We start from the raw sequence: 11,621 nt of genomic DNA, 5'->3' as shown, positions 1-11,621 counted from the left end.
ACTGGCGTATTTCCCGGGTGCAGCTTCAGTTTTTGATTAGAAACTCAGCACTTTATCAGCCTAAAGCAAATACCGCAGAAATTCAGAAGAGGAAAAAATCTTCAGCTTCTATGGAAATAGTCTCACTGGCTCTAGTAGCTTTTCATTTTTTGGCTAACGTATGTGGAAAATGACGTGTATAGTGCAACCAGGACAAGTCGAGCTATGTTAATCTGCTGAACTGCTTTCAACTGTGACCACATGGTAGAGTTATGTTTACACTCCTGTAGATTTTTATGACAGATACCAAATCAGCCCAAAGAATAAAAGTGAACAGAGCATTTTTTTTCCCCTCAGTGGGTCTTTATTTCTCTCTCCCATGGTAGCTATGGCAAAAATGTTCAATTACAGTATGTGATCACAGCTAATAAAGCTCACAATACTGAAAACATGGCAACAATTGCATTTAATGTACATAATAAAATAGAACTGATGGCACTGAGCCCCCAAGCCATTTTTCTGCTTTTATAGACTTTTTTCCACTCTGTAATATAAACTGCAATTGAAGCATGCACTTAAATCTCAACATTGAGAATCATAAAATGTCTTAGTAGCTGTGCAAAAATAACTATATAAAATATATTGCTTTTACAATTAACCAAGCCATTGGCGCTGTAAATAAATTAAACTAGACAGCAACAACAAGCAGATACAGAAAGGAATTCAATTCAGTGTTAATGGTGATTTTATATAATGTACAAACATATTTAACAAATGCTTTTTTGTTTTTTGTTTTAGAACCTTTAACACCATTCGAACAACATTGTGCCTAAAACTCAAGATACACAAGTCGGAACTTGTCAATACACTTAACATGGACCTTCACTGAAAAGAAGGAAAAGTACATATTTATATAATATACACAACATGAGGATCTATAACGTCCTTCGTAAAACACAGGAATGCCCGTCCCTTAAACTCTCTGAACGTTTCACCGGGGACTACGTCTTCCTTCACATCCATTTATTTTGTGCACGCTTTGCTGTTTTGCAAATTTAAACAGATGAATGAGAGGCTTCAGTGTCTGATTTTCAATGAAATTACAAAGAACTCAGCAAATGTGTTTGCACTTTGTCATTTTTGGGCTACTGAGTGTAAAATGACAATTTTATTCAAATTGAATTAAAAGCAATTGCGGCAAAGTGTGCAGAAAACAAAGGGTTCTGAATCATTTTTGAAGCGACCGTATTTCTTCGCTCTCAGCACCGTGGACGTAATGAACTACTCTGTAATAACATTAAGCTGTAACTGAATATGTTGTTTAAGCACTTGCTAACTGTGTAAAGTGCTCACTGCCACCGTTTTGTTGATCAGGACTGTAGAGTACATGTCCGGATACTTCCTTCAGTGCTTTGTCTCCGGCCTGGCTGAACGACGACGGACATGTCATGTAACAAAAGCTGACAGCCAGAAGCGGCAGATTGGGACGAGTAAAAATTTGGAGCCTTCTGCACGCTGCTTGGTGCCTGAATTCCCGGGAAAACAAACAGCTTGCAAACTGTACTCCTTATAAGACTTAACGTCAGACTGCACTCTGTCTGGGGTTGGTTAAAAAATATGAAACAAGTCCCTCTCACTTTAGATTTTTCCTTGTGTCTGTGTGCGTTGAGGACTGTAAGGGAGATAAAAGACTCTTGTCTACACATTCGACTCTATAAATGATCGCTTTGGTTTCATTGAAGCTACGTGAATGGCAGGATTATCTCGAGCTAGGCCAGGCTGCTTGGGCTTACTGTCCATTAACGTGTGTGGCATAGCCAGTGCTGGCTTGGACTCTTTGTAACAGTTGGCAGCTTGGCAGAACTTCTCTGCAAATTCCTTGGCATGCATGCCGTTTTGTAAGCTACTCATCGCCATACCACCCTGAGGTGGTGGAGGTTTGTGCTGCTCCTGGTATGAGCTCGCCGTTTTGCCGTCGACAGACTGCAGGCCCATTGTCGACATGTTGTGACACACGAGGCCGTCGGAGGAGTGGTTCAGCCAGCTGCGACCGATAGACTGCAGGCTCGGGTGACTCTGCAAACCGTGGTGCTGCTGCTGTTGAATCTGCTGCTGCTGTTGCTGAAAGCGGGCTGTCTTATCGGTTATGCCCATGAAGGGCCTGGGTTTGTACTCGGCTGCGGCGCTGCCCTGTTGGCTGTGCTTTGTTTTGTCAGTGATCTTGGTGCGAACGTCAGGACCTAGCTTGCCGCTGTCTGACAGGCTGCTGCTTGATGCCAGGCTGCTGGTGGAACTGGACACACGCATGCTGCTGCTGCTGCCGCCTCCCTGAGATCCCGCTGGAGCGCACATCCCTTCCTTTCCAGACTCAGAGTGATTCCCCTGGAATCCAGGACCAGAGCAGGCCAAGCCATCCAAGGACGATGCGGAGTGGGCGGACAGCCTGTCTTGGCCCAGACCTTTAGAGTTGCTGGAGGATGAGTAAGAGGCTTGAGAGGAGTGGAGACTCTCACTTTCACAACTGTGAGCCATGGAAGAGGAGGCAGCTGCCAGCAACATGCGGTTCCCATACATGGGCTCGTCAGCTGGGGGGGGCAGAGGGCCGATGTCGATACCTGGGCCCGGCTTCAGCATGCTGGACATGTGTCGGCTGGGTAACGGACTGGAAGGAGCGTACTGAGATTTGGCCCCTGCCGAGCGGCCCCCCACAGCACCTCCCCCTGTCTGCATGGAACTCATGTGCTGATTGGTCTTGACAATTTGGGCTTGCTTGGTTGGCTGCAAGACCAGTCCCTGTTGAGGCAGGGCTTCCCGGTGCTCACGAGGGTACCTGTGAGGAGGAAGCCTGCTGGGGCCTGGGGGTGAGCTGGGGCTCAGACTCTGATTCTGGTGTCCCACACTGTTGCTGGCGGTCGCTGACTCAGAGGGTAAGACTTTGTTAAAAGAGTAACTGCTCTGGGACCAGCAGGCTTCACCTGTCCTGTCATGCTGCATGGCATCCTCCTCCTCTTCCTCCTCTTCAAGAATCTCTCTTTGGCCTTCTACACTCCTAGCAAGGCTGTGCTCTGAGGGGTCCTCCTGCCCTTCGTCTTGCTCCTGGTCAGACTCGTGGCCTCCTGATGCCTGGCTGGATGCAGCTGCAGCCCCACCGAGGCCTCCTTTGGTCTGAGTTCGCTGCATCTGTTTACATTCGTCCTCCACTCGAGCCAGCAGACGGCGGATTTCCCGGTTATTGGGACACAGCTTGGCTGCTTCATGTAAGTCAGCTAAGGCTGCTGTAAACTGCCTGTGAATGGAGAGAGATATTGTAACCAGAGGCATAAATAGAATAAAAACATCAACACAACGCTGGTCTGGAGTTACTGAACCGCTTACCTGCTGCTTCTTTTAGCTCTGGCACGGGCATAGTAGGCCTCATAGGATTTGGGTTTCAGCTCCAGTGCTTTTGTTGCAAACTCCTCAGCCATCCCAAAATCCTACAGCCAAGGCAAAAAAACAAAACAGATAAATGATTTTGAACCAGTTGTTATTCTCTTCTTGCTATAGTGATAATGGAAACCAGTATACACAACTTAGTTTCTGTCACAGTGTAAAACATCTGACTTATTTCATTTTATGTCACAGTTTTCTTGCTTTGAGTGCATTTTTTTCCCCCTTTTTTTGTCATCACACATTTCTAAGTCTGTTTTATATCACACACACAAACAATATTTTCAAACACTATATGACGGCTGACTGCGATCCACGCAACATCTCTCTAACACTTTATACTCCCTATGTGAAGTGATAAAATGCCTGGCAGGCACCCCAGGTAGTTAGAGTTTATAGTAGAAAACACACAACCTTGTGCCGCCTGTTTCCCTCATATCTTCTTGCTTGCGGCATGTAATTGCACAAACAGCTGGCTCACTACAAACGTCTTCCTGCTAGACTTGGGCTTTGGACTGTAAACAAAACTAAATCTGCAGAAACTATTATCTGGGGGGGAAAAAAACCAAAACCTTTCATATGTTTACATTTTCATGAGGCTTTCTTTGATGTCATTTTCAAAATGGACATCCCAGCTTAAATATTACTCCATCATTCTGTAAAACATGAGTGAGCAGAGAAGCTGACATTAGAACTGTCTGGGTCTGAGTCACCTACCGAGCACATCTGCAGCCTTCTCCCGCCCTACCACCCATGTTACCAGCTAAACACTAACAAGCCTTCTTGTGTCTGCACATACTCAAACCACAGCAGAGTCACAGATTTCCTCCTTTCTATAGCATTTCATGTCAGTGATATACTTATGGAGTAATATATGCATACAATACTGTGCAAAGGTCTTGTTTTTTTAATATTTTAATAGAGAAATGTGCACATTTATTGAAACGTGCAACTACACAAGGAAACAAGCATGAAAGTCAACATTTGGTATGACCACCTTTATTCTTCAACACAGCCTGAACTTTCTTAGGTTCAAGTTGTGTTGAAGAATGCAGTTTCCAGGCTTCTTGAAGATCATTCAAAGCTCTTCTTTGGATGTTGGTTGACTTTTGATCCATTCTGTTAACATGATCCCACGCTGCTTCAGTATTGTTGAGGTTTGGGCTCTGGGGAGGCTATTCCATGACTGATTGGTGTTTTTTTTCTGTCCAGGCATGCTTTTACTGCACTAGTAAGGTGTTTGGGATCATTGTCATGCTGGAAAAATCAAGGTGCTGCCATGGTTTACATGTTGGATGAAAACTTGTTGTGACAAGAAAATACTGACTGAAATCCAGCCCTAAACCACGACCCAGCTTTCGCTGTGTTTTACAAATAGCTCTCGACACTAGACTCTAGATACTAATATACCTTTATCCTGATATCTTTACATTGATTTGAGCCCAAAATTGAAATATCGATTAAGGGTTCACGACATTTGCACAGTATATCAATAACAATATTATTACACATTCATAAATAAATATGAATGAAGAAGAAATCAAAGTCTCTTGAGAGACGTACATTGGTTTTCCTGCGACAGCGGGAGAGATTGAGGTACAGGGAGACCCTCAGGTCTTTAAATGCCTTCAGTTCATCACCGAAGCCTTCTCTGGGAAACTTCCTCAGGGCGTACTGGTACCTCTGGGCTGCCTCTTTCATCTTCCCTTTCTGCAGGACACATGAAGGGCAAACACGTGGTGAGGAAGAGGAGAGAACCAGAAGGAAAAGCGGAAAAATGTAGGGGAGAGAAGCAGGCCAAGGCATCCACCAGATACTCCCACAATAGCTGTTCTCTGGCTCAAGTCCTCCCTTCTCATCAATCACACATACAACAAACAGACAAGCTCAGATAAGACGCGCACACACACACACACACACACACACACACTAACAAGTTACACATGACAGGTTTGTCCTTTCTGCTGCAAACTCAATCTGTTAAATGTCAGACATCGATCATGGCACCTTTGTTGAGTGCTATGAAACATGCACATCGATTCATTGTCTACATTTATCTAAGCAAGAAAAAAGAACATTACTGTGCAGAAGAAAAACATTCTTCTCAACTGGAGGAGCAATGTTTGGTTTTTTTAAGCATTTCATTAAAACAGGAAAATCATCTTTACTGTCGAGAGGAAGCAGTTTCTATTTCAGATACCTTGTAAAGCAGGTTTCCTTCCTCCATCAGCTTCTGAAGGAGGATGATGAGGATGTCAGGCTTTGAAGTAGCCATGGCCCAAGCAGCGTTCCCTGTGGAAGCAGAAGGCATTTCATGGTGCCGTTTTCAGCTTGAACAGACGGACATCGTATTCTCTTTAATTTGGTACAAGGTAAAGTTACCTAAAGATTGTACCTGATCGATCATAAGGAGACGTTCTGTAGCCTTAAGTTTATTGAGGCCAGTTAACAGTTAGGAGGAAGAGAGAGCGAAGAGAAGAGAGGTCATGCAACAGGAAGGGTTGTTATTTGAAGCGAAAGGAAATTGTGTTACAAAGTGCAGTGTGACAATATACAATTATGGCTCACTTAAGTTGAAATGATGTCACATTTTCATCAGTAACTGCATGCTGACTGCGCCGAGGAACATTTAAAGGTTCGGCTCTATTTTTTTCTCTAAGACAGCAGAGTGCGCTGAAGATAAGCTGCAGACTTGTAGCTTTATGAATGTCATTTGGGTGATAAGTCACATTCTTAAATTAGCCAAGCAGCTCATCAGGGAGAAATGGGACCGACATACTCTTTATAGTTAGGGTACACACACACACACACACACACACACACACACACAGTGAGTGAAAAGCAGGAATGGAAACAGTTTTTCCACGACATTCCGCAAATTTTGTCTGATCGTATTTTTAGTACCACGAGATGCAGAACAGGGCAGAAACAAACCCAACACAGAAACGTAACAAAATACTCTGTCTTTCTGTGTTTACTGAGATGTGACAGTACTCTGCAGGCACTTTGTAGAAACCGCAGGCGTAAAGCTGTCCAAAGGGTGTTGTACAAACTGGTACTGGTTTCCCTCACTCACTAGTCTCAATTTGACATGTTGGTAACAAATATACAAAACACAGTTTTTAGCAGTTTCACCCTTAGTCAAGGCATTTCTCAAGAGTTCTTACCCAGCTTTGCTCCTTTCTTTAATAGAGTCACCACCACCGACGTGTTCCTACAACCTATGGCTCGGTCCAGAGGCCTCATCCCACTGTGGTCCACATGCTCTATCACTGCTCCTCTTTCCACCAAATACTGGACCTATAGGAGGCCACAGATGGTTAAGAAAACATGAACAATGCATCCACAGTCAAGAGTGCAGCTAACTCACAACAGTATGTGTTCAATAACCTTAGTGGAATGTTAATTAAGACTAAATAAAGATTGGGGCGTGTGGTGTTTTTGTGTCTCTAAGGATATTGGAGGGTGTGTGTGTGTAAATTTAAAACAATTTCACTCACAATCTCTGCGTCTCCATAGAAGGCAGCGAGGTCCAGTGGAGTTCGTCCGTTTTTGTCGGTGTGGTCGATGACCGCACCCTTCTCTACCAAAAACTGCACCACATTCTTTTGTCCTTTCAAACATGCCCAGCTCAGGGGCGTCAGTCCCTCCTTGTCCATCGACGTTAAAGATGCACCTTTAAGACCAACGGAAAAAAAACTGTTGTTTCATATACAACTAGCTAATTGGCATATGATGCTTTGGTGCACTGAGTGGTGGATTTAGCTCACCTTTAGATAGCAGAAACTCCACAGTACTCAGGTGACCCTCACAAGCAGCCACCATGAGTAGGGTCCTGCCCTGCTTGTCGCTGATGTTAATGTCAGCACCATTCTGTAGCAGCAGCTCTGCAATCTAACACACAGGCGAATAAGGTTCAGCTATACAGAGCTAAAATGCAGTGATATTTAAGAAAGCAGGAGACTGTGAGGGCAGGACACATAATGCAATCAAATGCCGCACGTTTGGAGAAAGATGGTATTGAGTAAAGGTAGTTGGAAGCAGTGTTGTTATTTGTAACCGCTCAGAAACTCTCACCTGCCAGTGTCCCTGTCTGACCACGCAGAAGAGAGGAGACACCCCCCGCCTGTTGACCTGCTGCACCACCGCCCCCTGCTCCAACAGAAAGCTGCATACCTCCATCTTGCCACGGCCGGCTGCAGCCGTCAAGGCTTAAGTGAGGGAAGGAGACATAGGCACTTCTTCAGACACATTTACTTATTAATATATCGTACAAGAAACACTTTGAAAGCGAACAAAATGTGTCCAGTACACAGTGTTGTTTACTGCTTATAAAGAGGCATCCAATGTCTTTAGTACCCTTGAAGTACTTTGTACTGCTCAGATAGAAACAGTGACTCCAGAATCTCTGGAAAAAGAAGGAGCAGCCGAGAAGTGTAAGCTGCAGTGTGCTACTAATTGACTTTAAATCAGATAATTATGTTTATGCTTATTAAACTCATTAAATTCCTGCCTCAAGTTCCCCCAGCCTTGTACAAAGAGATGAGAATTCAGTCATTTCATGCATCAGCAGACAAACATTAGACAAGAAAAATCAAGCAACTGTGTTAAACACCCGTTCTTGTTTACGGTTTGTATCTTCCTCAAACCGAGATTAACTGGAATTAGCCAATTAATTTTAAAGAAAAGGAACTCAAATGCTGTATTAATTGGTGCTTGTAAAGAAAAGAGATTCTTCAAGTGTTGGATGCTTACAGTTCGTCAGCAGATGGACTGGTCTTAAATGAGTGCTGGTTATCCAAACAAAAAGGGATCCAACGTTAAGAATCGGAGCAGCTTTGCTCTCGCAAAGATTTAAGGTGCCGCTAAGCCTTCTTGTCTCTCTGACATCATCCATCTGGATGAACAGTCATCAGAGCCAACCAATCCCAGCCTCCATCTGCTCAAAATATGGATATCCTCTCACACGGCACAGAGCAGAACAATGACTCTAAGGAACTAAACTTAGGCTGTGCTTGTTCTCAAGGGAGCAGCGTTAGCCAGAGTGGGGATGGTAGTGGCCTACAATGAACATATAATCAGCAGCTCAAGAGCTGTACTCTTCATGTTTTTACACGTTATTCTTAGAAGTTCTTCATCCTCAGAGACCTTTCCATATATTGATGAGGGTATTTATTCAAACCTTCAAAGTAAGAGCTTCTACAGAAGATTATCAACATTCCTACTCGCAGAATAAGGAGCTCCTTTTCTAACTTTTATTGTTTTAGTGTGACTTGCAAAGATATCCTTCCTTATCTTGTGTTTTGAAAGCTATTCATCTCAGCTCTCCTGCATTTCACCTCTCCTCTTCCTATTCGCGCAGACCACCTACAAGCCACCTTCAAAGTGTCTTTAAATCACTTTGATAGACTAGGTAAACGTATAATAGCCCTTTTCTGCAACCAGGCTGGTGGAGCTCAAGACACACCAACAACAGAGAGGTCGTGACCTGACATTTTAAGCAAAGCTTTGCAGATAAAAAAAGAAATAAAAAGAAAAAAGCTGGAACTCTTTTTTTCAAAGAATGCCAAATGCCTTTCTAACCACGGTAAGGAATATTTCAGTTTGTCCATGCTTGTGCCTGTAATAGTTTCAGAACAAGAAGTGTTCAAAGTTTCATTAAAAAAAAAACTGACAGACTGTCAATTTAAGAAAAAAATGGTTGCAGGAAAATGATGAAAGACAATCCAGACAACGGTTTTGAACAATTATCACTTGGTCTTGCCTGTTCAACAGCTTGTTAATGCACATGTCTAATCTGTCAATCACATGACAACTCGATCCATTTAGGCATACAGATGTGCCCAAGCTGACCTGCTGAAGTTCAAAGCGGACACTTCTGATGCACTTCTGCTTCAAGCTAATAGAAAGGCAAGTGCAACTCAAATAACCACCCCTTAAAACCAAGGTATGCAGAAGAGCATCTTTAAACACACACTGTGTCAAACCTTGATGCAGATGGGCTACAGCAGCAGAAGACCACACTAGGTGCCAGCTAAGAACAAGAAAGGTTCAAGATTCTCACTAAAATTGGTTTGAGGAGTCTTGATTTCTGCTGCAACGTTCAGATGACACGGTTACAATTTGGCATAAACAACAAGCATTCTTGTATCAACAGTTTAAGCTGCTGGTGGTGTAATGGTGAGACCCAACCCAACCCAGCGTACATGAGTAACAACACAGCAAACATGAGTATTGCTACAGACCATCCCCTTATGATCACAGTGCTTCCAGCAGGATGACATGCTGTGTCACAAAGCTCAATTATTTTCAAATTCTTGAACATGAAAATGAATTCACTTTACTCAAACGACCTCCAGTGACTGTATTTAAATTTACTAATAATTTAGAGAAAATAAATGATTACGATTTCTTCATGAAGACCAAGCTTGAAAGTGTAGCTTAATGCCTGGCTGTATTTCTTTACGTAATCCGAACTTCCTGATTCTTGGGTAACTGATATTGTCCTGGTCGTTTTGCTCCTACAACATCTTCCTCTGGGGTCAAGAATCCTGCTGTTTGATCATAGCTTTGCAATTCAGGGACTAAGACCACAAAATACTAAAGCTTGTGCTAGACAAAAAAGTATTTAAATAAAGTCGACATAGGGACAACATCATGGTGGATGAAAGAATCTCGCAAGACTTTCACCCAAGGAACTGGGGTTCACTTCCCAAATAAATGGCAGTATCTACTTCATTTGCAATTATAGAAAAAGACCAAAATATGTAACAAAAATTGCTTTTATGCAAAACAACAATGCTGTGGCTCTTTGCCATAAGCCAGTCCTACTTACAACAACTAGAATGACTCTTTGCAGGTAAATTGCCTTTCTTTGCATAACAGGGAGGTGTCTTGCATCCTAAGAGGGGACTTTAAAAGAGAGTTTGCACAGATGTACAATCAAATCTTCTTCTATTTAAACACAAGAGACAGCAGGTCTATTTGCAGTGAGATGTAATACTCCGATGAATTTTAAACACGCTATAACATTTCACACATCGTTATGAGAGGAGGGTTTCTGAGGCAACGACAAAAGGCTGGTTTTCAAGGGGATATTTCTGAATTTTCTTTTTCGCTTTCAATCTTCTCTGCATCGCAGCACAACAATTGGATTAATAAACCTGCAGCGGAATAGCAGCAAAGGGATTTCAAATATTACTTCATCGCTAATAATTTCTGGTGTTTGTATCTAGTCATTTCTAGACAGTGCAGCCACTCCACCACTAAATATTCAATTTATGTCTGCAGCAAAATTCCAGCTTTTTTTATTTATTTTTTTTCCCCCCAAGCATGACTGAGCGCAGACAAATCTACATTGTGGTCATAATTGTGTTTACTGTTGTTTACTGATTTAATCCCCTTGAATACAGATGAGCCAGGACCACATTTTTAATGAGTGCCAGGTGGGCGCAAAAACATGTTAATTCAAGGTCACGTCAAGGGGTTAAGACTCGCTGTGTTTCAGGTCAGCGGAGCCGCAGCTCTGACTACTGCCACCTGTGACCCACTATGTCATTACTTTAGAAGGAAGAGGTGAGGTGATAGCAATGATTAAACATCCACTTTGTTAAAATGAGCTGAGAGTCAAATACCGGAAAGCCACATGTACTATTGGATTTTACTTTGCTCCAAGCGGATCTAATCTATATTTCAGAGGGAAAGATCTTTGTCCCAGGCCAGCACTGCAAAATCATCTGAAGTCGAGCAGTCGTTTAACAGAGAACAAGCAGCAGTTAGCCACACTTTGGACAACCTCTCCACTAAGAAGCTGACCTACATTCTTAAAGCAGCCAACTCTGAATGCCAAATCCTGCTGGGTTAGAAATGAGAGACACACAAAGAGAATTCTTCTTTATACATATTCTACTGTGACAGCAGCAACATCTATTACTGTTGTCTAATGTTATCCGGACACTTGACTCTCAGGGCAGATGTTCATAATGATGATGACAAAAATGTGGCCAATGTTTTAACACAGCCTGCACTAATAATTGTGAGGAATATTGAAGCTCTAACACCACATGTGTCTCATTCTTACATAATGCATCACAAGTATTTTTAGGATCAATGAAAAATAAAGCGTAATGCATTACTTTTCATCTGTGAACAAAAAGTAATTAGTTACACTGCTCATGACATGACTTTTGACAGTGACATTGCCTGAAATGCAC

At 42.8% G+C, this 11,621-nt stretch overlaps 1 protein-coding gene across 7 annotated transcripts in view; it reads right to left on the bottom strand.

Moving 5' to 3' along the window:
• Nucleotides 1-327: 327 nt before the first annotated feature.
• tanc1b (tetratricopeptide repeat, ankyrin repeat and coiled-coil containing 1b) overlaps nt 328-11,621 on the bottom strand; it is a 119,624-nt gene continuing 108,330 nt past the window's right edge. For 4 of the 7 annotated variants that reach the window (XM_019352504.2, XM_019352506.2, XM_005452989.4 and 1 more), the window contains 9 exons: nt 7,486-7,619; nt 7,179-7,302; nt 6,909-7,084; nt 6,576-6,708; nt 5,804-5,833; nt 5,609-5,700; nt 4,972-5,118; nt 3,355-3,455; nt 328-3,265 (listed from right to left, as the gene is read on the bottom strand). In XM_019352504.2, the coding sequence (XP_019208049.1) occupies nt 1,678-3,265; nt 3,355-3,455; nt 4,972-5,118; nt 5,609-5,700; nt 5,804-5,833; nt 6,576-6,708; nt 6,909-7,084; nt 7,179-7,302; nt 7,486-7,619 (2,525 nt within the window). In that variant the 3' untranslated portion in view covers nt 328-1,677. Of the gene's footprint in view, nt 3,266-3,350; nt 3,456-4,971; nt 5,119-5,608; nt 5,701-5,803; nt 5,834-6,575; nt 6,709-6,908; nt 7,085-7,178; nt 7,303-7,485; nt 7,620-11,621 lie in introns of those variants that run through there. The other 3 variants (XM_019352505.2, XM_025904011.1, XM_019352508.2) reach the window with 3 other exon arrangements.

Source organism: Oreochromis niloticus, linkage group LG16 (genome assembly GCF_001858045.2).
Source record: "Oreochromis niloticus isolate F11D_XX linkage group LG16, O_niloticus_UMD_NMBU, whole genome shotgun sequence".
NCBI classification, from domain to species: Eukaryota; Metazoa; Chordata; class Actinopteri; order Cichliformes; family Cichlidae; genus Oreochromis; species Oreochromis niloticus.
This window is presented reverse-complemented; position numbering and strand designations above follow the sequence as displayed.